The 26,807-nt window shown below is 42.0% G+C and overlaps 3 protein-coding genes across 3 annotated transcripts; all 3 read right to left on the bottom strand.

Moving 5' to 3' along the window:
- Positions 1-2,156: 2,156 nt before the first annotated feature.
- On the bottom strand, positions 2,157-4,347 carry MS3_00009890 (uncharacterized protein). The gene has a single exon (XM_051218302.1). It carries the CDS (start codon positions 2,937-2,939, stop codon positions 2,337-2,339), a length of 603 nt encoding a protein of 200 aa, XP_051074149.1. The 5' UTR covers positions 2,940-4,347; the 3' UTR covers positions 2,157-2,336.
- Positions 4,348-5,299: 952 nt separating this feature from the next.
- MS3_00009889 (uncharacterized protein) lies at positions 5,300-12,629 on the bottom strand. Its single transcript, XM_051218301.1, has one exon. The coding sequence runs from the start codon at positions 11,349-11,351 to the stop codon at positions 10,716-10,718; it is 636 nt and encodes a 211-aa protein (XP_051074148.1). The 5' UTR covers positions 11,352-12,629; the 3' UTR covers positions 5,300-10,715.
- Positions 12,630-14,835: 2,206 nt separating this feature from the next.
- CNTN5_9 (Contactin-5) lies at positions 14,836-26,093 on the bottom strand. Its single transcript, XM_051218300.1, has 6 exons — positions 25,789-26,093; positions 25,663-25,756; positions 25,486-25,624; positions 25,306-25,453; positions 22,757-22,825; positions 14,836-19,550 (listed from the first exon to the last, which is right to left on the bottom strand). The coding sequence occupies exon 6, from the start codon at positions 18,066-18,068 to the stop codon at positions 17,472-17,474; it is 597 nt and encodes a 198-aa protein (XP_051074147.1). The 5' UTR covers positions 18,069-19,550; positions 22,757-22,825; positions 25,306-25,453; positions 25,486-25,624; positions 25,663-25,756; positions 25,789-26,093; the 3' UTR covers positions 14,836-17,471.
- Between the last annotated feature and the right edge of the window lie 714 nt (positions 26,094-26,807).

The following is a 26,807-nucleotide window of genomic DNA, read 5'->3' as shown; positions in this document are numbered from 1 at the left end:
TGCCAAATAAATCAGAAGGCGTAGGTTGAACGTAACCAAAGAAATCCATTAAATCCCCGAGAAGCCAAATATCAGAAGGCAATTAATGGACCAAGTCGAGTTATATTTGCTGGCGATCTCGTGGCATCGAGAGGATACCGAGATCGTGCCAGGATACAACCTTGGTTCCAGAAGGTAACCGAATTCACGCGAAGTTACAATCGAAGTGTAAGTACAAGAATGGAAGCACAAAATAGCTGTCATTAGCACAGTCAAACAAAAGCACGTTAAAACAAACACTGGTACAGTTGGTTATAATAATAATTGTTTTTATTAAACCAGTCATGTTCTCGTGATAAATGTGAGTCACTACAGGAGCCCCCGCTAGAAAGGGTTAACACTTTCGATAAATAGCGGTTTAAATCGTGGGACTGATCGGCTGACGAGCGATTGTAGGACGGAAGAACTGGCGAACAGGAAAGCGATCGTTGATCGTCGAGTTGCCAACGAAGGTCGTTTTCGGAGAACGGTACCAGGAGCGATGTGCTGTATGTATTGCTTGAGTTGGCATGCTACACGAGAGTGGTTTGTATCCAGAATCTGAAGAGGGCGTTCGTAGGGGTCCGGACCAGAAACGCTGCAGACGTAGGACGAAACCACGTTGAGCCAAAAGACCAGAAGCGACCGTAACGACCAAGTTCGAGACCAAGCGTATGCCAAGCATTCGAAACCAAAATATCGACTGAGTGCGTTGACAAGAGCATGGGTGGCCAGTCCAGCTTTCGCCAAAGTTGACTGAAGTCGACGGAACCAAACGGAGGTGGTCGAAGGCGTGGGCTCAGGAAACAAAAAGAAAATCAAAAAAGAGAAGAGTGTAGCATGCATGTAGCATAGGAATAACACTACACCGTATCGGTTGTTGACTGTGCGACTAGTCGCGGAAGCGTACGGGCAACCGTACTCGGCGACCGGAACGTGAGACGGCAGTCTCGTTCGTATCGCGTGAGCCTGCAATCTCATCCGAGGTCAGAGGCGGCGTGGTCTGCTGATCTGGACGTGAGACTATCGTCTCGTCCGTAGACGGTGCAGATAACGCGTGCTGTTGACCGGGACGTGAGAATGAGGTCTCAGATGTATCTAGCGTGGGACCTGAAGATGGTTTGAGGATCCTGCTAGTGGGTTTGCTAGGTCTAGCATTGAATCTCAGGTTACCAGATAGGGCACTGTCATCGACGTGTGCTGGTTTGAGACGATCAACGCTGACGATCTCGACGCGTCCATAACGATCAACCTTGGTCTTTTCGTGACGAGCGATCACGTGAAAAGGGCCTTCGTAAGGTTGTTGCCAAGGTTTGCGTACCGAATCTACTCGTACAAAAACATGTGAACAGGTAGATAACTCTCGAGAGAGAGCGACCTGTCGATGTTGTATTCGAGTTGACACCGGAGACAGCGTTCGCATAAATGCAGACAGTCGATGGACGTAGTCTGATTTACCGAAATTAGGTCTGCTCCGTGGTGTGAATTCTCCGGGCAGACGCAATGTCGTGCCGTATACCAGTTCAGCGGCGGAACATTGTATATCTGCCTTCAAGCTCGTTCGAATACCTAAGGGGACGAGCGATAAGGTTTCGTACCAGTTGTCGTTCTCGTGTGCTCGTAGAGCACTTTTAAGTTGGCAATGAAACCGTTCAACTTAACCATTTGATGCTGGGAGGTAGACGTTAATGCGTATGCGAATGCATTCCGTACCAAGCAGCCGGGTCAGCGAGGAGAATAGTTAATAGGGAAAATTTCTCGAATAAAGCGTGGAATTCATCGTCACGCGAATAAAAAGTAACAAGAGTTCGGTACACATAAATGGGAGTCTATTATATTAATACTATTCTTATCGTTATCCGTCATGTCGAGTATATTATATATTAAATATGAAAATATACGACAGACGTGGATAGATAAATCATAGACTCACCGAATTGGCTTCTTTGGAAGATTTGACCAGAAGCTGAGGCGTGTTCCAAAATACGGGTCACCAATTGTAGCGTGGAGTCGAGTTGAGGTTAACTATGAACACCGCTACCAAGAAACACGTGCCAAATAAATCAGAAGGCGTAGGTTGAACGTAACCAAAGAAATCCATAAAATCCCCGAGAAGCCAAATATCAGAAGGCAATTAATGGACCAAGTCGAGTTATATTTGCTGGCGATCTCGTGGCATCGAAAGGATACCGAGATCGTGCCAGGATACAACCTTGGTTACAGAAGGTAACCGAATTCGCGCGAAGTTACAATCGAAGTGTAAGTACAAGAATGGAAGCACAAAATAGCTGTCATTAGCACAGTCAAACAAAAGCACGTTAAAACAAACACTGGTACAGTTGGTTATAATAATAATTGTTTTTATTAAACCAGTCGTGTTCTCGTGATAAATGTGAGTCACTACAGGAGCCCCCGCTAGAAAGGGTTACACTTTCGATAAATAGCGGTTTAAATCGTGGGACTGATCGGCTGACGAGCGATTGTAGGACGGAAGAATTGGCGAACAGGAAAGCGATCGTTGATCGTCGAGTTGCCAACGAAGGTCGTTTTCGGAGAACGGTACCAGGAGCGATGTGCTGTATGTATTGCTTGAGTTGGCATGCTACACGAGAGTGGTTTGTATCCAGAATCTGAAGAGGGCGTTCGTAGGGGTCCGGACCAGAAACGCTGCAGACGTAGGACGAAACCACGTTGAGCCAAAAGACCAGAAGCGACCGTAACGACCAAGTTCGAGACCAAGCGTATGCCAAGCATTCGAAACCAAAATATCGACTGAGTGCGTTGACAAGAGCATGGGTGGCCAGTCCAGCTTTCGCCAAAGTTGACTGAAGTCGACGGAACCAAACGGAGGTGGTCGAAGGCGTGGGCTCAGGAAACAAAAAGAAAATCAAAAAGAGAAGAGTGTAGCATGCATGTAGCATAGGAATAACACTACACCGTATCGGTTGTTGACTGTGCGACTAGTCGCGGAAGCGTACGGGCAACCGTACTCGGCGACCGGAACGTGAGACGGCAGTCTCGTTCGTATCGCGTGAGCCTGTGATCTCATCCGAGGTCAGAGGCGGCGTGGTCTGCTGATCTGGACGTGAGACTATCGTCTCGTCCGTAGACGGTGCAGATGACGCGTGCTGTTGACCGGGACGTGAGAATGAGGTCTCAGATGTATCTAGCGTGGGACCTGAAGATGGTTTGAGGATCCTGCTAGTGGGTTTGCTAGGTCTAGCATTGAATCTCAGGTTACCAGATAGGGCACTGTCATCGACGTGTGCTGGTTTGAGACGATCAACGCTGACGATCTCGACGCGTCCATATCGATCAACCTTGGTCTTTTCGTGACGAGCGATCACGTGAAAAGGGCCTTCGTAAGGTTGTTGCCAAGGTTTGCGTACCGAATCTACTCGTACAAAAACATGTGAACAGGTAGATAACTCTCGAGAGAGAGCGACCTGTCGATGTTGTATTCGAGTTGACACCGGAGACAGCGTTCGCATAAATGCAGACAGTCGATGGACGTAGTCTGATTTACCGAAATTAGGTCTGCTCCGTGGTGTGAATTCTCCGGGCAGACGCAATGTCGTGCCGTATACCAGTTCAGCGGCGGAACATTGTATATCTGCCTTCAAGCTCGTTCGAATACCTAAGGGGACGAGCGATAAGGTTTCGTACCAGTTGTCGTTCTCGTGTGCTCGTAGAGCACTTTTAAGTTGGCAATGAAACCGTTCAACTTAACCATTTGATGCTGGGAGGTAGACGTTAATGCGTATGCGAATGCATTCCGTACCAAGCAGCCGGGTCAGCGAGGAGAATAGTTAATAGGGAAAATTTCTCGAATAAAGCGTGGAATTCATCGTCACGCGAATAAAAAGTAACAAGAGTTCGGTACACATAAATGGGAGTCTATTATATTAATACTATTCTTATCGTTATCCGTCATGTCGAGTATATTATATATTAAATATGAAAATATACGACAGACGTGGATAGATAAATCATAGACTCACCGAATTGGCTTCTTTGGAAGATTTGACCAGAAGCTGAGGCGTGTTCCAAAATACGGGTCACCAATTGTAGCGTGGAGTCGAGTTGAGGTTAACTATGAACACCGCTACCAAGAAACACGTGCCAAATAAATCAGAAGGCGTAGGTTGAACGTAACCAAAGAAATCCATTAAATCCCCGAGAAGCCAAATATCAGAAGGCAATTAATGGACCAAGTCGAGTTATATTTGCTGGCGATCTCGTGGCATCGAAAGGATACCGAGATCGTGCCAGGATACAACCTTGGTTACAGAAGGTAACCGAATTCACGCGAAGTTACAATCGAAGTGTAAGTACAAGAATGGAAGCACAAAATAGCTGTCATTAGCACAGTCAAACAAAAGCACGTTAAAACAAACACTGGTACAGTTGGTTATAATAATAATTGTTTTTATTAAACCAGTCATGTTCTCGTGATAAATGTGAGTCACTACAGGAGCTCCCCGCTAGAAAGGGTTAACACTTTCGATAAATAGCGGTTTAAATCGTGGGACTGATCGGCTGACGAGCGATTGTAGGACGGAAGAATTGGCGAACAGGAAAGCGATCGTTGATCGTCGAGTTGCCAACGAAGGTCGTTTTCGGAGAACGGTACCAGGAGCGATGTGCTGTATGTATTGCTTGAGTTGGCATGCTACACGAGAGTGGTTTGTATCCAGAATCTGAAGAGGGCGTTCGTAGGGGTCCGGACCAGAAACGCTGCAGACGTAGGACGAAACCACGTTGAGCCAAAAGACCAGAAGCGACCGTAACGACCAAGTTCGAGACCAAGCGTATGCCAAGCATTCGAAACCAAAATATCGACTGAGTGCGTTGACAAGAGCATGGGTGGCCAGTCCAGCTTTCGCCAAAGTTGACTGAAGTCGACGGAACCAAACGGAGGTGGTCGAAGGCGTGGGCTCAGGAAACAAAAAGAAAATCAAAAAAGAGAAGAGTGTAGCATGCATGTAGCATAGGAATAACACTACACCGTATCGGTTGTTGACTGTGCGACTAGTCGCGGAAGCGTACGGGCAACCGTACTCGGCGACCGGAACGTGAGACGGCAGTCTCGTTCGTATCGCGTGAGCCTGTGATCTCATTCGAGGTCAGAGGCGGCGTGGTCTGCTGATCTGGACGTGAGACTATCGTCTCGTCCGTAGACGGTGCAGATAACGCGTGCTGTTGACCGGGACGTGAGAATGAGGTCTCAGATGTATCTAGCGTGGGACCTGAAGATGGTTTGAGGATCCTGCTAGTGGGTTTGCTAGGTCTAGCATTGAATCTCAGGTTACCAGATAGGGCACTGTCATCGACGTGTGCTGGTTTGAGACGATCAACGCTGACGATCTCGACGCGTCCATAACGATCAACCTTGGTCTTTTCGTGACGAGCGATCACGTGAAAAGGGCCTTCGTAAGGTTGTTGCCAAGGTTTGCGTACCGAATCTACTCGTACAAAAACATGTGAACAGGTGGATAACTCTCGAGAGAGAGCGACCTGTCGATGTTGTATTCGAGTTGACACCGGAGACAGCGTTCGCATAAATGCAGACAGTCGATGGACGTAGTCTGATTTACCGAAATTAGGTCTGCTCCGTGGTGTGAATTCTCCGGGCAGACGCAATGTCGTGCCGTATACCAGTTCAGCGGCGGAACATTGTATATCTGCCTTCAAGCTCGTTCGAATACCTAAGGGGACGAGCGATAAGGTTTCGTACCAGTTGTCGTTCTCGTGTGCTCGTAGAGCACTTTTAAGTTGGCAATGAAACCGTTCAACTTAACCATTTGATGCTGGGAGGTAGACGTTAATGCGTATGCGAATGCATTCCGTACCAAGCAGCCGGGTCAGCGAGGAGAATAGTTAATAGGGGAAAATTTCTCGAATAAAGCGTGGAATTCATCGTCACGCGAATAAAAAGTAACAAGAGTTCGGTACACATAAATGGGAGTCTATTATATTAATACTATTCTTATCGTTATCCGTCATGTCGAGTATATTATATATTAAATATGAAAATATACGACAGACGTGGATAGATAAATCATAGACTCACCGAATTGGCTTCTTTGGAAGATTTGACCAGAAGCTGAGGCGTGTTCCAAAATACGGGTCACCAATTGTAGCGTGGAGTCGAGTTGAGGTTAACTATGAACACCGCTACCAAGAAACACGTGCCAAATAAATCAGAAGGCGTAGGTTGAACGTAACCAAAGAAATCCATTAAATCCCCGAGAAGCCAAATATCAGAAGGCAATTAATAGACCAAGTCGAGTTATATTTGCTGGCGATCTCGTGGCATCGAGAGGATACCGAGATCGTGCCAGGATACAACCTTGGTTCCAGAAGGTAACCGAATTCACGCGAAGTTACAATCGAAGTGTAAGTACAAGAATGGAAGCACAAAATAGCTGTCATTAGCACAGTCAAACAAAAGCACGTTAAAACAAACACTGGTACAGTTGGTTATAATAATAATTGTTTTTATTAAACCAGTCATGTTCTCGTGATAAATGTGAGTCACTACAGGAGCTCCCCGCTAGAAAGGGTTAACACTTTCGATAAATAGCGGTTTAAATCGTGGGACTGATCGGCTGACGAGCGATTGTAGGACGGAAGAACTGGCGAACAGGAAAGCGATCGTTGATCGTCGAGTTGCCAACGAAGGTCGTTTTCGGAGAACGGTACCAGGAGCGATGTGCTGTATGTATTGCTTGAGTTGGCATGCTACACGAGAGTGGTTTGTATCCAGAATCTGAAGAGGGCGTTCGTAGGGGTCCGGACCAGAAACGCTGCAGACGTAGGACGAAACCACGTTGAGCCAAAAGACCAGAAGCGACCGTAACGACCAAGTTCGAGACCAAGCGTATGCCAAGCATTCGAAACCAAAATATCGACTGAGTGCGTTGACAAGAGCATGGGTGGCCAGTCCAGCTTTCGCCAAAGTTGACTGAAGTCGACGGAACCAAACGGAGGTGGTCGAAGGCGTGGGCTCAGGAAACAAAAAGAAAATCAAAAAGAGAAGAGTGTAGCATGCATGTAGCATAGGAATAACACTACACCGTATCGGTTGTTGACTGTGCGACTAGTCGCGGAAGCGTACGGGCAACCGTACTCGGCGACCGGAACGTGAGACGGCAGTCTCGTTCGTATCGCGTGAGCCTGCAATCTCATCCGAGGTCAGAGGCGGCGTGGTCTGCTGATCTGGACGTGAGACTATCGTCTCGTCCGTAGACGGTGCAGATAACGCGTGCTGTTGACCGGGACGTGAGAATGAGGTCTCAGATGTATCTAGCGTGGGACCTGAAGATGGTTTGAGGATCCTGCTAGTGGGTTTGCTAGGTCTAGCATTGAATCTCAGGTTACCAGATAGGGCACTGTCATCGACGTGTGCTGGTTTGAGACGATCAACGCTGACGATCTCGACGCGTCCATAACGATCAACCTTGGTCTTTTCGTGACGAGCGATCACGTGAAAAGGGCCTTCGTAAGGTTGTTGCCAAGGTTTGCGTACCGAATCTACTCGTACAAAAACATGTGAACAGGTGGATAACTCTCGAGAGAGAGCGACCTGTCGATGTTGTATTCGAGTTGACACCGGAGACAGCGTTCGCATAAATGCAGACAGTCGATGGACGTAGTCTGATTTACCGAAATTAGGTCTGCTCCGTGGTGTGAATTCTCCGGGCAGACGCAATGTCGTGCCGTATACCAGTTCAGCGGCGGAACATTGTATATCTGCCTTCAAGCTCGTTCGAATACCTAAGGGGACGAGCGATAAGGTTTCGTACCAGTTGTCGTTCTCGTGTGCTCGTAGAGCACTTTTAAGTTGGCAATGAAACCGTTCAACTTAACCATTTGATGCTGGGAGGTAGACGTTAATGCGTATGCGAATGCATTCCGTACCAAGCAGCCGGGTCAGCGAGGAGAATAGTTAATAGGGGAAAATTTCTCGAATAAAGCGTGGAATTCATCGTCACGCGAATAAAAAGTAACAAGAGTTCGGTACACATAAATGGGAGTCTATTATATTAATACTATTCTTATCGTTATCCGTCATGTCGAGTATATTATATATTAAATATGAAAATATACGACAGACGTGGATAGATAAATCATAGACTCACCGAATTGGCTTCTTTGGAAGATTTGACCAGAAGCTGAGGCGTGTTCCAAAATACGGGTCACCAATTGTAGCGTGGAGTCGAGTTGAGGTTAACTATGAACACCGCTACCAAGAAACACGTGCCAAATAAATCAGAAGGCGTAGGTTGAACGTAACCAAAGAAATCCATTAAATCCCCGAGAAGCCAAATATCAGAAGGCAATTAATAGACCAAGTCGAGTTATATTTGCTGGCGATCTCGTGGCATCGAGAGGATACCGAGATCGTGCCAGGATACAACCTTGGTTCCAGAAGGTAACCGAATTCACGCGAAGTTACAATCGAAGTGTAAGTACAAGAATGGAAGCACAAAATAGCTGTCATTAGCACAGTCAAACAAAAGCACGTTAAAACAAACACTGGTACAGTTGGTTATAATAATAATTGTTTTTATTAAACCAGTCATGTTCTCGTGATAAATGTGAGTCACTACAGGAGCCCCCGCTAGAAAGGGTTAACACTTTCGATAAATAGCGGTTTAAATCGTGGGACTGATCGGCTGACGAGCGATTGTAGGACGGAAGAACTGGCGAACAGGAAAGCGATCGTTGATCGTCGAGTTGCCAACGAAGGTCGTTTTCGGAGAACGGTACCAGGAGCGATGTGCTGTATGTATTGCTTGAGTTGGCATGCTACACGAGAGTGGTTTGTATCCAGAATCTGAAGAGGGCGTTCGTAGGGGTCCGGACCAGAAACGCTGCAGACGTAGGACGAAACCACGTTGAGCCAAAAGACCAGAAGCGACCGTAACGACCAAGTTCGAGACCAAGCGTATGCCAAGCATTCGAAACCAAAATATCGACTGAGTGCGTTGACAAGAGCATGGGTGGCCAGTCCAGCTTTCGCCAAAGTTGACTGAAGTCGACGGAACCAAACGGAGGTGGTCGAAGGCGTGGGCTCAGGAAACAAAAAGAAAATCAAAAAAGAGAAGAGTGTAGCATGCATGTAGCATAGGAATAACACTACACCGTATCGGTTGTTGACTGTGCGACTAGTCGCGGAAGCGTACGGGCAACCGTACTCGGCGACCGGAACGTGAGACGGCAGTCTCGTTCGTATCGCGTGAGCCTGTGATCTCATTCGAGGTCAGAGGCGGCGTGGTCTGCTGATCTGGACGTGAGACTATCGTCTCGTCCGTAGACGGTGCAGATAACGCGTGCTGTTGACCGGGACGTGAGAATGAGGTCTCAGATGTATCTAGCGTGGGACCTGAAGATGGTTTGAGGATCCTGCTAGTGGGTTTGCTAGGTCTAGCATTGAATCTCAGGTTACCAGATAGGGCACTGTCATCGACGTGTGCTGGTTTGAGACGATCAACGCTGACGATCTCGACGCGTCCATAACGATCAACCTTGGTCTTTTCGTGACGAGCGATCACGTGAAAAGGGCCTTCGTAAGGTTGTTGCCAAGGTTTGCGTACCGAATCTACTCGTACAAAAACATGTGAACAGGTGGATAACTCTCGAGAGAGAGCGACCTGTCGATGTTGTATTCGAGTTGACACCGGAGACAGCGTTCGCATAAATGCAGACAGTCGATGGACGTAGTCTGATTTACCGAAATTAGGTCTGCTCCGTGGTGTGAATTCTCCGGGCAGACGCAATGTCGTGCCGTATACCAGTTCAGCGGCGGAACATTGTATATCTGCCTTCAAGCTCGTTCGAATACCTAAGGGGACGAGCGATAAGGTTTCGTACCAGTTGTCGTTCTCGTGTGCTCGTAGAGCACTTTTAAGTTGGCGATGAAACCGTTCAACTTAACCATTTGATGCTGGGAGGTAGACGTTAATGCGTATGCGAATGCATTCCGTACCAAGCAGCCGGGTCAGCGAGGAGAATAGTTAATAGGGAAAATTTCTCGAATAAAGCGTGGAATTCATCGTCACGCGAATAAAAAGTAACAAGAGTTCGGTACACATAAATGGGAGTCTATTATATTAATACTATTCTTATCGTTATCCGTCATGTCGAGTATATTATATATTAAATATGAAAATATACGACAGACGTGGATAGATAAATCATAGACTCACCGAATTGGCTTCTTTGGAAGATTTGACCAGAAGCTGAGGCGTGTTCCAAAATACGGGTCACCAATTGTAGCGTGGAGTCGAGTTGAGGTTAACTATGAACACCGCTACCAAGAAACACGTGCCAAATAAATCAGAAGGCGTAGGTTGAACGTAACCAAAGAAATCCATTAAATCCCCGAGAAGCCAAATATCAGAAGGCAATTAATAGACCAAGTCGAGTTATATTTGCTGGCGATCTCGTGGCATCGAGAGGATACCGAGATCGTGCCAGGATACAACCTTGGTTCCAGAAGGTAACCGAATTCACGCGAAGTTACAATCGAAGTGTAAGTACAAGAATGGAAGCACAAAATAGCTGTCATTAGCACAGTCAAACAAAAGCACGTTAAAACAAACACTGGTACAGTTGGTTATAATAATAATTGTTTTTATTAAACCAGTCATGTTCTCGTGATAAATGTGAGTCACTACAGGAGCTCCCCGCTAGAAAGGGTTAACACTTTCGATAAATAGCGGTTTAAATCGTGGGACTGATCGGCTGACGAGCGATTGTAGGACGGAAGAACTGGCGAACAGGAAAGCGATCGTTGATCGTCGAGTTGCCAACGAAGGTCGTTTTCGGAGAACGGTACCAGGAGCGATGTGCTGTATGTATTGCTTGAGTTGGCATGCTACACGAGAGTGGTTTGTATCCAGAATCTGAAGAGGGCGTTCGTAGGGGTCCGGACCAGAAACGCTGCAGACGTAGGACGAAACCACGTTGAGCCAAAAGACCAGAAGCGACCGTAACGACCAAGTTCGAGACCAAGCGTATGCCAAGCATTCGAAACCAAAATATCGACTGAGTGCGTTGACAAGAGCATGGGTGGCCAGTCCAGCTTTCGCCAAAGTTGACTGAAGTCGACGGAACCAAACAAAGGTGGTCGAAGGCGTGGGCTCAGGAAACAAAAAGAAAATCAAAAAAGAGAAGAGTGTAGCATGCATGTAGCATAGGAATAACACTACACCGTATCGGTTGTTGACTGTGCGACTAGTCGCGGAAGCGTACGGGCAACCGTACTCGGCGACCGGAACGTGAGACGGCAGTCTCGTTCGTATCGCGTGAGCCTGTGATCTCATTCGAGGTCAGAGGCGGCGTGGTCTGCTGATCTGGACGTGAGACTATCGTCTCGTCCGTAGACGGTGCAGATAACGCGTGCTGTTGACCGGGACGTGAGAATGAGGTCTCAGATGTATCTAGCGTGGGACCTGAAGATGGTTTGAGGATCCTGCTAGTGGGTTTGCTAGGTCTAGCATTGAATCTCAGGTTACCAGATAGGGCACTGTCATCGACGTGTGCTGGTTTGAGACGATCAACGCTGACGATCTCGACGCGTCCATAACGATCAACCTTGGTCTTTTCGTGACGAGCGATCACGTGAAAAGGGCCTTCGTAAGGTTGTTGCCAAGGTTTGCGTACCGAATCTACTCGTACAAAAACATGTGAACAGGTGGATAACTCTCGAGAGAGAGCGACCTGTCGATGTTGTATTCGAGTTGACACCGGAGACAGCGTTCGCATAAATGCAGACAGTCGATGGACGTAGTCTGATTTACCGAAATTAGGTCTGCTCCGTGGTGTGAATTCCCCAAGCAGATTCAATGTCGTGCCGTATACCAGTTCAGCGGCGGAACATTGTATATCTGCCTTCAAGCTCGTTCGAATACCTAAGGGGACGAGCGATAAGGTTTCGTACCAGTTGTCGTTCTCGTGTGCTCGTAGAGCACTTTTAAGTTGGCGATGAAACCGTTCAACTTAACCATTTGATGCTGGGAGGTAGACGTTAATGCGTATGCGAATGCATTCCGTACCAAGCAGCCGGGTCAGCGAGGAGAATAGTTAATAGGGAAAATTTCTCGAATAAAGCGTGGAATTCATCGTCACGCGAATAAAAAGTAACAAGAGTTCGGTACACATAAATGGGAGTCTATTATATTAATACTATTCTTATCGTTATCCGTCATGTCGAGTATATTATATATTAAATATGAAAATATACGACAGACGTGGATAGATAAATCATAGACTCACCGAATTGGCTTCTTTGGAAGATTTGACCAGAAGCTGAGGCGTGTTCCAAAATACGGGTCACCAATTGTAGCGTGGAGTCGAGTTGAGGTTAACTATGAACACTGCTACCAAGAAACACGTGCCAAATAAATCAGAAGGCGTAGGTTGAACGTAACCAAAGAAATCCATTAAATCCCCGAGAAGCCAAATATCAGAAGGCAATTAATAGACCAAGTCGAGTTATATTTGCTGGCGATCTCGTGGCATCGAGAGGATACCGAGATCGTGCCAGGATACAACCTTGGTTCCAGAAGGTAACCGAATTCGCGCGAAGTTACAATCGAAGTGTAAGTACAAGAATGGAAGCACAAAATAGCTGTCATTAGCACAGTCAAACAAAAGCACGTTAAAACAAACACTGGTACAGTTGGTTATAATAATAATTGTTTTTATTAAACCAGTCATGTTCTCGTGATTAATTTGAGTCACTACATTTTCTTCACTACACACATAAATATGTAACACATAGAAATTGATATTTGATCATCCTTTGGAATTAAATGTGACTTTCGTAGCACCATTCTAAATTATTATTGCACAAAAGTTTATACTAATATCGGGTTTCAATCTGTATACTATTACATAAATCTACATTATTCGTCCGAGTGCAGAAAAGGATTTTTAAAATCTTATTTCATTTTTTTCAAATTGTTGGTTTACTTCAGAGGTCGATATTCATTACACAATTATTATTATGGTTTAACCCTTTCACTAGGTGTTCATTTCTTTTCTCTTTTTTTCGTTCTAAATAAATATTATTCATAAGTTTATGAAGTTTGTAGTTAAGACAAGAACTTGTGTTACACTTAAATTAACTTCTCAGACTCATTTTATCTTCTCTATGCACATATGACTCATATATATTGATATTTGGTTATCCTTTTCACTTAATTGAGACTTTCATAGTATCACTCGAAACTATGACTGCACAAACACTTATTCTAGCGTCATATCTTACTTCAATAATAAGTTGTCTTTTCTCAGTTATTTTCTATTTTATTTTTTTTTATTACTAATTTGACGATACATAGTTGTTTATTCTTGTTCTGTGTTCATAAACACGCTTATTAAACTGTTTACGTATTTCACCTCATTTTTATTTCTATTCCCTTATTTTCTCCTTTTTCTTCCTTAAAGTCAATTCAATATTCTTCTCAATTACACAGAACCTGATTTATTATTATTCTTTTTCAAATATGGTAAATGAAACTTGTGTAGTATTGCATTTCTGAAGAAAACCGAAATGGTTTCTTCCCAACACTAATGTGCCCATAAGATATTTATGAATAATAATAATATAGATCAACCGAGTCATCAATTATTCGAATCCGTTACCATATATGGTGTCCGTCCCTTAAATTGACTCATTCGCGAGAAGACCAGACACTCTCGGGAGCTTACTTGAAAATGACTAACACAGGCCATAGGTCTTCTGTTATCAACACACAAACCTGAATTTTCCAGCAAAGTGGAAAGACAGAACAGTATTACTCAGCAGCACAAAGTAAAATTGGATTGACCTTCAGAGCCTGTAGTTCTGTGGAAGTGTGACATCGCTTCAAATGTAATTTCCCTGCGCACTACGAGGAATGGGACTTCAGGCGAAAAATATTTAATCTTGGTTTACGTTCATCATTAGTGGTGAACAAGTTCTGAAAAATTAGCAGATATTTAACGCCTCAAAATTGATGCTCATGTTATTGGTTCTACTGGCTATACCCCCAAACAAAAGCACTCAGACCATAATTTCTCACCTCGCACGACAAGCCAGCTTAAACTGTGAATATTTTGACTAATTGACTCGTATTCAGATTTATTTTCGCATTTTTCCACCCGCAGTGTCAGTTATTATTTTAAGCCCATAATATATCTTATTCTAGTTTTTGGATAGACCAATCTATTCATTCTACTTGAGTCATATTTTGACCTTGTTAATTATTCGCTTATCAGTCTTGACTGTTTTCATATGAGTGTATATGTGTGTACATTTCACATCCCATATCTGTAGTTTCTTTTGTGTGCCTATAAATATTGAGTAAGGCCTGGCTAAAAATGAGTTGGCTTACCAGCCATCTCCCCTGCGCGTCATTTTGCTTTGTTCTATTACATTCACTTTACATACAAAATATATGTATCAAAGGCCATTCTCGTTAATTGACTTATCTAAATTCCATTATTGACTAACGTGATTTAAGTCGATGATCGTATACGAGGATAAGTGATAACAAATATTCGTACGATCTAAATGGAGTCAGATCCAAAGGCCACTAAACACCCTCTATTTCCGCTTCCATTGTGCTTAAATTTTTTTTTGAGAAGAGATTTGGTACTGTAGAAATATCAAACACTCTATATGCGTAGTAACCTACCGTATTACATGTCAACATAATATAACTTTTTAGGCTACAATAGGATAATCGAAACTGATTGAGTCGTCTCAGTCTATCTTCATAAGACAGGTTAGAGCGACCCTCAATCATTGTTGATACCTGACACTTATCCACTGATGGTTGAGATTACTGAACCCTGTTGATTAAAATGTGTAAATATGATGCCTAAAATATGGCATCAAGTGATTGACTAACTTGTATTTCAAAATGTGTACTCATGAAATTAGGTACATACTTCTTGTGTGAGAAGAATGTGTCGTCTATAATCAGTTTGGGTGAATGCACATAAAATTGCAAATCTCTCACCATTCTCGTTCGTTTCTCTAAGTCAGTCCATGTCGTTCCATGATATCTTGATACCTGGTGTTGTCCTTTCCGATTTTGGCGTTTAAGTTTCTTATCAGGATGGTCAGGTCCTTTCCTGAGCACTTCACTTTGATCGACTGAAGCCTCTCAAAAAATTGGTTTTTATCGGCTTTGTTGTTAACATCGGTGGGTGCATATGTCACGTTCAAGTTTTTGCTCGTTCCCGTTACTGAAGTACGGTATATCGACCTATTTGCAATTTTTGAACCCAAGTCAAAAATAGGACCAAGCCCCAATCCAGGTACCAAAGTTTATTCGCAATTTACAAATAGTCGACCCAAATGTCGTTCTAACAATAATTATAACAATTATCGAAACAAACCGGAGAAGAAACTCTCAAATATTAAACCAAAGACAGAGAAACCAAAATGTCCGAAAATAATGATATGAACAAACAAGTTCAGAAGTTGAGTAAAACAAATACATCTAAAAAACCAGTGAAATTAATAATATTCAATATAAAGTTTCTAACCAGCCAAATGTCTTCAGTTCCCCTGTAACAACACAATATTGACTAACATTTCTTGTGATTCCCCACTTCTTTGTTTCGAAATATGCTTTAATGATCGTAAGTCCATGAGATTCCCATCCTACAAAACTTTACGTGCTTCTTTAGTCACTATCAAAGTAAATACGATGATTTGAATTGTTGTAATAATCATGAATTCCCGAAATAGTGCAATTTACAGAAAGTAGAACTAGATGAGCACAGATGAACGTATTACATTTCAAATTCGTATTCACTGGGAAATCAATAACAAAGGAATCATTAGTTCATGCAAATATCACATCCTCCGCAACCTGAATGAGAATCCATATTTCAGTAATCGACTAAACCTCTTCTCCTTAGGTTCATTGCATTTCTGTCTGACTGCGCAACAGATACGGACTCAGTATGATTTAGAATTTACTCAGTAGTATTAGAATTAACAAATCGGGACGAACTCACCCGGGTCTTGGAGTTGTATATGATTAACATGTCGGTTGTGTACTGAAAACACTATCTGGAATTCGAACCATAGAATTTTCAACACTACCTTCCCACCTAAGATATAATAAAGAGTCCCTATGTCGCAGTGTTATGACCGAATTGACGTTTCCAATTCGCATTACCTTCTCATATCCAACACTTCGACTTCATATGTGAGCCACTTGTGGATAGATTCTGACATATAATTTGAGGCACTCCATCATGTGACTGAAGATGCCACAGGTATTCGGAGTTTGAAAACAATGTAACCAGTAACACCTACTATGAATCGTGCCCACCAAGTGAAATCAAAAGTCAGAAGCGAAGAGGTCAGAAAATATATTTGACAGGATATCAATATATCGAGAATCGACTGATCTAAACTGGCTAGCGATTGCAGCAGAAGTTGAGCACAGCGTTTCCACTCGTGATCTGATGCGAATGCATGGCCGAGCGCCTCCAACTAGGTTAATCCATTGAAACCAATGTGGTCAGCATCAAATGTCAAAGACTTACAGAGGTACTGATTTTGAGGATTTATTTACCACTGCGGATTACTCCCACTAGTGGGGTAGTGATGACTCTGAGACGTGGCCAGCCAGATGTTTAATTTTTTATTTTATTTGAACACATAAATATTGGTACAAGAGGGCACCAAATATATATACGCCACACAAAACAATGAGAATTCGAAGAGAAAAAAGAACAATAACGAACAGATTAGTGTAAGGTAGCGTAATAGTAATAATGGGAGAAACGGAAAGGTACAACCAGAAGAAATCTTTCAGTTAGGGAAGATACAACCAATTTTTATGAAGAAAGTAAAAGAAGGTTACAGCAGGATCGCCACTGGCTTCTATCCTGAGCTATATCTGATAATGTCTCTAGCCACTGTCGCACCATCTCTCGAACCCAAGCCAAGGAGTCGTGAAGGACCAACACAAGCCAGCCCTTTACAGCTTTTTTTATACCCCGACACCATGTCATACACTGACCACCTCTCCACTTTTTCCAACCAGTCCCAAAGTCCGCAAATAATACACGACGTAGAATTCTTTGGGACGACACTAGTAGAACATGTCCAAGCCACCGAAGTCGATGTTTAAAGATGGTGACACCAATTGGATTATCGTCTCTGCACCCGAACACAAGATGCCAAACCTCTGCATTACTAACATGGTGTTGCCACTGGATGTCAGCAATCCTTCGGAGACAACGATGATAAAACACAGAGTCGTCTAACATCCTCAACTCGGAGGCCAGGTTTCACAAGCATAGAGCAAAACTGCTCTCACTGACGCATTGTAGATCCGACCTTTTACAGCCAGACTAACATCACGAAGGCACCAAAGATGGCCCAGATTGGCATAAGCCGCTCTAGCTTTCACTATACGTGCATTTATCTAATCACTCACGCCACCACCAGCACTTATGCAGCTTCCCAGGTACATGAACTTCTCGACTACTTCTATCTGATCATCATTTAGGGTGAGTACAGGATTAGAATCCTGCCAGTCTTGTAGAAGTACTTTGCATTTCGAAGGTGCAAAGTACATACCATACCTACGGACACTGATTGCCAACTGATTAAGTGCAGATTGCATGGCTTGGGCATTATCGCACAGTAAGATAATATCATCCGCATACTCAAGGTCGAGAAGTCTTTCTCCAGGCAACAGATCCACGCCGCCACTACTTACATCCATCAGAGTTGTTTCCAGAATGACATCGATGGCAAAGTTGAAGAGGAATCGTGAGATTGGGCAACCCTGCCTAACCCCACTGCTCGAATGGAACAATGGAGAGAGGTGGTTGTATGCCCTCACTCTGCCTGAGGTGCTTGTGTATAGGGCTTTTAGGATGTTAATAAACTTCTCAGGCACACCCTTCTTCAATAGACAATCCCAGGGAACAGTCCTGTCCAACGAATCGAAGGCAGCCCTAATGTCGAGAAACACTACGATTGCTGGCCTTTGATAAGTATGACGGTGTTCTAGCATTTGGCGAAGGCTGAAGCTATGATCAATACATCCTCGACCGGAACGAAAACCAGCCTGACATAGCCAGCCCTATCTGTTGTCCAACCTGCATAAGTGTGCGAACGTTGAAGGTAGACAGTTTGAATCGTGTATGCGGTTTCAGAAAGACTGTTTCAGTATTCGTGTTCGGTGGAAGCATACAACTTTCGACCAAGCAGTGACTCGAGATCGTTCAGATAGAACCGAATTTCCACCATAGGCGAGCTGCTGTATAAGTCGAAAAATAAGGATACACAGAGTGGAAATAAAAGAGAGTGAATAGATGACGTGAATAATAATAATATGAACCGTTTGATTGTTAATCAAAGCAAGAGAAGTATTTTCCATAAATATTGACATTTCATCATATTTGTGTGTGGGCTGGGATACTGCCCGGGTGCCCAGACCGAAGCAGGTGGTTTTCTTAGGGGGCCACACCCCGAGCCCTTGGCCTAAAGGTCTGACCCACGAGGCAGCGAAGCATCATGAAAAGATGCAGTCCCATGGTAGCCGGTGACTAACAATTGGTTCATACGCCATTTGCTCCCGCAGGATACTGGAGCCCATGTGCACCATTGGTTTGGAATCCGGTTAAAGCGCCAGACATTCGCTTTTCGTCCTCTCATTTTCGTAAACAACACCCCCGCCACGAGAAGGCAGTGAGTAGGACTTCCCTGGCAGAGGCTGTATACGCGTGGCCGTGTGAGAGCATTTCGAGAGGGAGGGCGGGTCCATCCCACTCTCGACCATACCAGGGCATTTGGGGCCTATCGAATCCTATGTGCAGATGTGAAGTGCGACAGTTTGTGAGTAAAAACTCCTTTCATCAACCTGGCTGATTAAAATCAAATGTTGATAACTGACAAAACACTTGCCAATTAACTTAAAAAGAAGGATTCTTGGAAAATAAATAACTAAAGACGATAAAATAACTATAAATGTATGCATCACCTTGTTGGTTCAACTGCTATTTTATGGAGAAATCATATACAAACACACAGAACCAGATTAATGGCAATCACTTGGTTCACTACTCTTTTAGTAGACCCATGACTTTACTAAAATAACAATAATTGAATAAGGTGTAAAATTTCACATCTACTTGTAGATATCATTTGTAATAGAGTTACCAGATTTAAGCTCTGAATAGGGCATTATTAAGACAAAAAATGACGCTTGATGTTTGAGAACTGGCTTCAACAAACTACTTAATGAGAAACAAATAAGATATTATTTAAGACACCTTCTCTAAAAATTTAGATATTGTATAACAGATCTGAATTTGTTTATGAAAAAAGTCTCAATAATGAGATATTTAAGCATCGGTTTTTATCGAACTGCAATGAACAGAAGAGTTGGTATCTGGTGAGGCAATGTTCAAACATTCTTTGACAGAATTCGAGAGCGTGCCAATATCATCAGTTTTATCCTCTTTATCAGAATGAGCATCTTCAATGCTGGATCCTACAAATAAGGGATGATAAATATTCAAAGAGGATCAGGATCCAGAAAAACTAAAACATTAAATATAACAGTAATTCTCACTTACATTGAATAAAAAGACTTCTAATTATACGAGAGAATAATCATTTCACAACACGATAAGAATTTATATCACAATTTACGTATGATATATAGCGCATAGTAGGTAGTACATATTACGTTGCAGACACTTTATCAATGACAAGCATTAATAGTTTAACTGTAACGGATATAAACTACATCGAGATCTCAAAGCTGCAGAAGACTGATACTGAACTGAACGAATTTTGAGGATCGAATAAGACAGAATTGAAGATAAAGAACATCTGCTTGTATACCATAGAATGCGACATCTCGTTTTTGAGATATCTCATGGCATATCTCCCTCAGGCGTAAAAAACTTGTCAAAGACATCCGTTTGCCCAAATATAAGTAGCGACTTACAGATATGGACGAAATCATGCACGTAATGTTAGAAGTCGGAAGTCCAACAACACGTAGTAGTATCGCCTATAAGAGGATTTTCTGCACCAGACTGGAGTCCGAGCATATGAATATCGATATTTTCGGACACTTACTACCCAATAATTTCACTTATATACTAAATTGTATTGGCCGATTCACCAGATGGGTAAGAGCCATCCGGTTGTAAAACATTGCTCCTGAAACGGCGGAAAAGTTTGTGAAACATAAGGTTGCTAATTTCGAAGTTCCAGAAAGCATTATTACAGACTAAGGTGCACAATCTGGAAGTCGTCTGTTTTAACAACTAACAGAGTCATTGTGTGTTCAGCGGATACGGATCACAGTTTATCAAGTAACACACTATTTTTGTGTTCGTTGTTGACTCAATTTGATATTGATGAGGAACGATGAAATATAGTTCCTTAATTAACTACGTATACTTACATAAACTTCGTGTTAGTGAATCACAGAATGAAAAAATACGAGAGTGGTTTTCAATACATATGTTTCATACACCCATTGATACAGATAGACAAGAGACGAGAAGCTGGCAAGACAAACTTGATCATTTTGTTTAGTCAAACGTGACTCAACATTTATATGGATTAAAGGTACATCTAAGTATATGAACACAGATACTGACATATACACATGTTCAAGATCATATATATAAATGGTCAAACGACTAGAGGGACTAATATAACTCGTCTGTTCAAAGGTTAGAACAAACTATGCAGGCGTGTGACAATGAAACTCACTACAAGCTGAACGACTTCATATGGTGATATCGGTGTAGAACTATTGTTTTATTAGTGACTGACTGATCTTTACATTCCCAATTAACATAGATGTACTTGAATTATAGATTTTCGGACATCCAAGTGATACTATGAATAAACCAATGATTAACATTCAGATAGATATTTTTCTTTGTACTACTGAATTAGTAATAGTGCTTACTAGAAACTGATATAAGTTGGAAGACAACTTCCTGAAATATGCTCCACATAGTTCCGGTTGTTCTCAGAGAGTAGAATCTAGATATCTCCAAACCTAGCGTCGGTTACTGTTTTCCAACTTAATACAGCTTTTGATTAAAGAACTTAATAGTAAAAAATGTGGCGAGAGCAGGTAATATAACTGAAATTAAAACAATTCTGGCTGTTTTCCAATACTTCCGCAGACTTTACTACATTTTTAAGGTACATTTAAGTGCTTTAAGCATAATTTAATTAAGAATTTATTGAGCGTTAACGGCTGTTTTAGGTTAGCAGCTATGGTAAAAAGTGTATATGCTATTTTTGTCATATAACAAATACTACGAAATGGGGGATTGTTTAATGAATGATAACGAAATAACTGAGTGTGTAGTAATCTTTTTAAACTGACTTACAAAAGTGCTTGATATAACAATATTGAGGCGTTTGGGTATTTCTTGCTGAATGACATTAATAGGTATGTAGAACGTTTAAGAAGGTTAGGTTGCTGAGGTTCTTCCATGGATTTAACAGATCATCGAACAAGTAGTTCCTACTAAACATGTAAATCAATATTCTAGTATGATAAGGTCACTTTTATTATAATATGCCATGTTAAGCATATTTTGAGGTGATTCAAACATATATTATAAGTGTTTAGTTACAAACTAGGTTGATGAGTTGTATTAACTGTATTAGATAAGGACTTTGGAGTCTCAAAAGTGATCCATAAAGCAACGTAATTTGCAGTTTTGAGGTTCCTATGATATAAAATACATACGGACACTTCTGTGGAGTCAAAATGTCAATGACTGGGTTAGTTAAATCATGTATTATTATGAGGACTAACGTGTTTAATATGACTGTCACAAAGCAAAGAATTTATCATTTTGGATATATACTTCTCAACTGGCTTCCTAAGTCCATAGGTCCTTCTTTACCATTCTGTCTACGTTACTAACAAACATAACTTGTACCTTTGTACCGCAGTGCAGATTGTTCTAGACCGACTTTGATGAATAGCCCTTTAATGATTGCCTAAGTCCTTAACTAGTTCTTCCCTAAACATATTAACATTTTAGCCATCGACAAAAGCTTTAACAGATTTTCCAGACTCAGACAAATATGTAATTTCAAAGGGGCGACAGTATTCCGTTGATGCTCTGCAGCTAGGACTAATATCGATAAGGTAGGTCCCACCGTAGTAGTTATATCGGGAGTCAACAAACCAAATAGGGATTTTTCAGGCTTGACGTTTAGGTTCGCTAAAAATAAATTTGTCCGCTACGATTACCACATCACGGTTTTCGATAAAATATATTTTTGACTTCATCCAGGTTGTTGTTAATAGGAGAGTATCTAGAGACAATGAAGAAGCAATAGCTTTCCCTAAAACTCAATGTCCCATATAGCAGACAGCTCACAAATGATTGATATGAAGTACAGAAGTGTTTGATCTGATCAGGCAAAAATAGTAGGATAAAAAACAATAACAAACGACGCTCGGTGAATAAAAAGTGGCCAGTTATAGTGTTAAATGTCAGTTAGTAATCTCCTTATCAGGATGCATGCAAGCAACACTGAAAACTTGCAATTAAAGACCTACGTCACGAATATCTCTGCCAGCCATCAGAAAACACTAGACATAACATCAACAACAAAATTTGTGTGTAACTGAAATAATACACGCTTTCTTCTTGGAAACACATATTTGTAATTAAGTAAGGATTTTATGTAATGACTTACTATTCTCAGTTAGTTTATCATCACTTGCTTGACAACCTTCCTCAAAAACTTTCCGAAAATCTTCTGCATCTTAATAAAACAAAACAAAAATTAAGATCACACCAAACCGAATAATGACCATGTATTTAACAAACTTCAAGAAAAGCAACATCTTATAAAAGCATTTGCTTAAATCATTATTACCTACGAATAACAAGCTAAACATTTCTAGATTATCCCGTCCAATTAAAAACATTCGGAAAGTAATTAGTTGAAGCTTAAAACAGTAGTCTAAATGACAAAAAAAGCTACTACTTGATAAGTGATGGATCAATCCAATTACCTATAAACAAACACGATGGCAGAAAACGCGAAAGCATAGACAAAATATCAGCGATTCGTGGTGATCAACACGAAGTGATAAATGAAATACACACAAACACTGGACCTAGCACACCGACATTACAGAATGGATTACTTTATTATCCTGATTAAGTTACCGTAGTGGACTTATTAGATATAATGAGTTGGTTGACAAAGGCTTCACGGGCACGAACAACTTGACTAACTATCAGGTTATATCATCTGTGATGTTCAGAGATGTCCACTTCCCTGAAGAATTCCAGGTATACAGTCAAGAGTCAAATTCGTAATGTCAGCTGACCGTTCAGCCAGTCATGTGCACCGGTTTAAGCTGCCACACTACATTAACTAACGATTGCTGAAGGTCGATGATACTACAATATCACAAGTTTTGGAAGACGAGTCCAGCCTAGAATATATTGTTTTACCTTCATATCTATCGTTTTATCATAGGATTCAGTCATATACTTGTCTCCTTGCTTACAAGTTTTATACCAGTAGCAAATGTTTAAAAAGTGATAGCATGTGGAGAAAACAAACACTTGTGGTTTGCATGAGGTAAATTTCCTTAAAAAGCATTGAAACAACGCGGCGAGTAAATCCTGAATGGCCGATGAATGTACGGTCAAACTGTGTTTAAGACCAGGTTAATAAGTGGAACGGTAGCTTTGTGGCTAGAAAGCTTGACATTTTACCAGTAGGTACCGGTTCCGAAGCCTGGAACACCTACTTTGGTTTGGGTAACCAGATAGTATCAACGACCTTAAGTGTGGCCTAGCGCAGGCAACCTTAACCTATAAATGAGCTACAAAACTAAGCCAATAGAAATAATTTTATGGAATACCCTTCTACATAACCTTTCGGTGACCCTTTCGTTTGTCTCCGATTTGGATGTACGTATGGGTATGCTATGAACATAAATATTCAACCTAACTCCGTATATTACTTGAGTTAACGCCGTTTGTGACGGCGGCAATAAGAGGCCAAATACGGGTTGCGTTGGATGAATTTATCTCAAGCACTCGTTTATCCAGACACATTCGGAATGAAGGCAGGAAAACGAAGCAGAGTTGGCTCATTCGCCTTCGCCAAAATCACAGCCGTTCTGGAATCTATCGCCACTATGGTGAAACTATACGAAATATTACTGATACCGTTTCCCAATACTCAAAATGAAGTTGAAGAGTTTCTTTGAATACATTTCGTTACAAGTTTTGAATGAAACCTCAACAGATAGTACGTCTTAAATGATCACATTTCTATCTATCTGAACTATCTAGTTATTTATATTACGAGTGAAGTTCCAGGGGAAGAAGGAACGTCAGTTGACAATATTACAAGATCAGTAGCCGGATTGGATGGCCCGGACATTTTGTACCAAGAAGTGAGTGGAGTATCTGGGGGAAATCTATCATAAGGCTATGACACAACACAAGTGCGTAGTCACTGACCTGGTCTAGACGAAGAAAGCTCCTTGCCTAGAACTCTATATGGCAGACAGGGATCGGAAAGAATCAGAACCGATTGTGGTGGAGGGTATGTACTAATTGCTTATTACTCCGAATCTACCTCATACAGACAGGTAATGTTTTTGTTTATTGGTACTCTTTTCGTACGTCGTTGAGTAATACGGTAGGAATATACGGGTCTCACTTCGTTTATGTTACATATTGAAGGGTTATTTCCTTCGGAACCTGCAGACCGAATTAAAATAGGAGTATGATACTTCCATTTGTCGACTACTCTTATCTAGACGGTCAAACAGCTGTTCCATAAGTTTCTTATTTCTATGATTCTCATTTGTATCAGTGGTTTTAAAAAATGAGATCATAAATTGTACCATGATGATATTTCTCTGGTGTCTTGAGAGGCTAAAATTTCGAGGTTTTACAGTCAGGGTAATCTAAATTTACTGCCATGGATAAAAAGATAATGACCTACATAGATCAATCTGTCGTTTAAATTAAAGGACCAAGGTTTGAATGAACGCTTTGTTTGGTATGCCTCAAAGCAACATGACCTAAAGAATTGGAAAGTCTGACATCTTGGTGGTTTGAGCTTAAGATACTAGACAAACTCTCACGAGTGCAAGGAATCAAACATCCAGATATTTAATGGGATTTAAGTGCCATTGAACTGCAGTAGTGAACGTAATTAAATATTTCGGGAAACGATAGAAAGTCTTTGAAGTAATATTGAATACGTACATGTACAGTTAGCAAATCTAACACCCAATAACTCTGGTTTTACCACCTCGTCTGCGAAATCAGCTGTCGTACTCCAGACAAAAGCTCTACTGCTGCTGCAGTTTGGACGTAAGTACATATTTTTGAGGAGATAATGGTTGGCACAAACCTAAATTGCTGTAAAGTAACGTGTATAAGAACCTTGTACGTGCGATCTCGACGCATCAATAAGCGATAGCATCCACTGGTCCTGTTACGTAGAATTTTCAGCACTCCAACCCCACGCTCCTTCCATTCTGGGGGATCGTCAATAGTGTCGAAACGAAACAGTTGTGCTCTCCTGAAAGATCAAGTGACCTGATTTAAATTAAAAGGTACTGTTTGAATAGGCACTCTTCATTCTCCTCGGAACTACAGACTGTTAAAGGGGAAGAGTAATAACAGGCTCAAAATATAGGTCAGGGTCTTCGTGCTAAGCAATTTAACGAGAGAAATTATTCGTACTTCCGAAACGCTATGCATTATCGCCACTATTAATTGAAAAGGCCAGCTAGTAGTTTGTTTGCGTCTATGTAATTTACGTTTGCGCAGACGAGGTACAGTGACAGCGGACCAGACACCACGAGATTCTAAAAGGAAAAATATGTAGTGTTAAGTCAAAAGCCAAACACTGTTATCACATTTACTAACGACAACAACCAACAGGAATTACTGATGAGTGTGTAAACTAAAAATCAACTTGTAATGTGTAAAGATATCAAAGCAACACAACGGCTAACCAATGACCACTCAAGGTTGTTGTGCATTCAACATCCAATAGACTAACGCAATATACCGACTTCATTTTGTTTCAAGTAATAGTCTTAGATATTTACCAAATACTTTGTGCTAAGTTGAAGCCTTCAACTGCCATAGTTCTGTTACACCTATGGATTGCCTGTTGATCAAAGCATTTTCAGGGAACATACGATGAATGAAAGTGAGACTGTTCAGACTATATCTAGTTGTATCACATGAATGTCACTTACGGGTTGATGTTTGGAATAATTCCAATATTAAAAATGAAAAGAATATGTATATTCTGCCTTTTCGCCTCCTGTAAGGTAAATGGAGCCTCAATCACATACTGAGGTAGTGAATTCCACTCGTTGATGATTCGATGGGGAAGTCGATAGTCAGCTGACAAGTAATTTGTTCACGGCTTATGAACTTTTTTGGGGTGTCCTCGTAAATTCTCTGTTTTGGAAGACAAAAAAAATGAGGGCATATCAGGTGCAAATTTATCACTAGGCAATTTGTAGACTGTAATCAAGTCGCCTCTAGTTCTGCGATAAGACAACGGGAAAATGTTCAGCTTGGCCAGTCGAGATTCATACGGAAGCTTCGCTATTCCGGGAATCAGCTTAGTCGCCGTTCTCTGAACCTTTTCCAGAAGCTCACTGTCTTTTTTTAAGCAGGGGCTAGCCGCTTGTATGCAGTACTCAAGTTTAGGACGAACGGACACTGTATACAAAGTCAAAAAC

The sequence above is a fragment of the Schistosoma haematobium genome, chromosome 1, assembly GCF_000699445.3.
Source record: "Schistosoma haematobium chromosome 1, whole genome shotgun sequence".
Taxonomy (NCBI): Eukaryota; Metazoa; Platyhelminthes; class Trematoda; order Strigeidida; family Schistosomatidae; genus Schistosoma; species Schistosoma haematobium.
This window is presented reverse-complemented; position numbering and strand designations above follow the sequence as displayed.

Excerpts from the sequence above, each read along its gene's own strand:
- MS3_00009890 (XM_051218302.1), bottom strand. The coding sequence starts at position 2,939 with ATGCTACATGCATGCTACACTCTTCTCTTTTTGATTTTCTTTTTGTTT.
- MS3_00009889 (XM_051218301.1), bottom strand. The coding sequence starts at position 11,351 with ATGAGATCACAGGCTCACGCGATACGAACGAGACTGCCGTCTCACGTT.
- CNTN5_9 (XM_051218300.1), bottom strand. The coding sequence starts at position 18,068 with ATGCTAGAACACCGTCATACTTATCAAAGGCCAGCAATCGTAGTGTTT.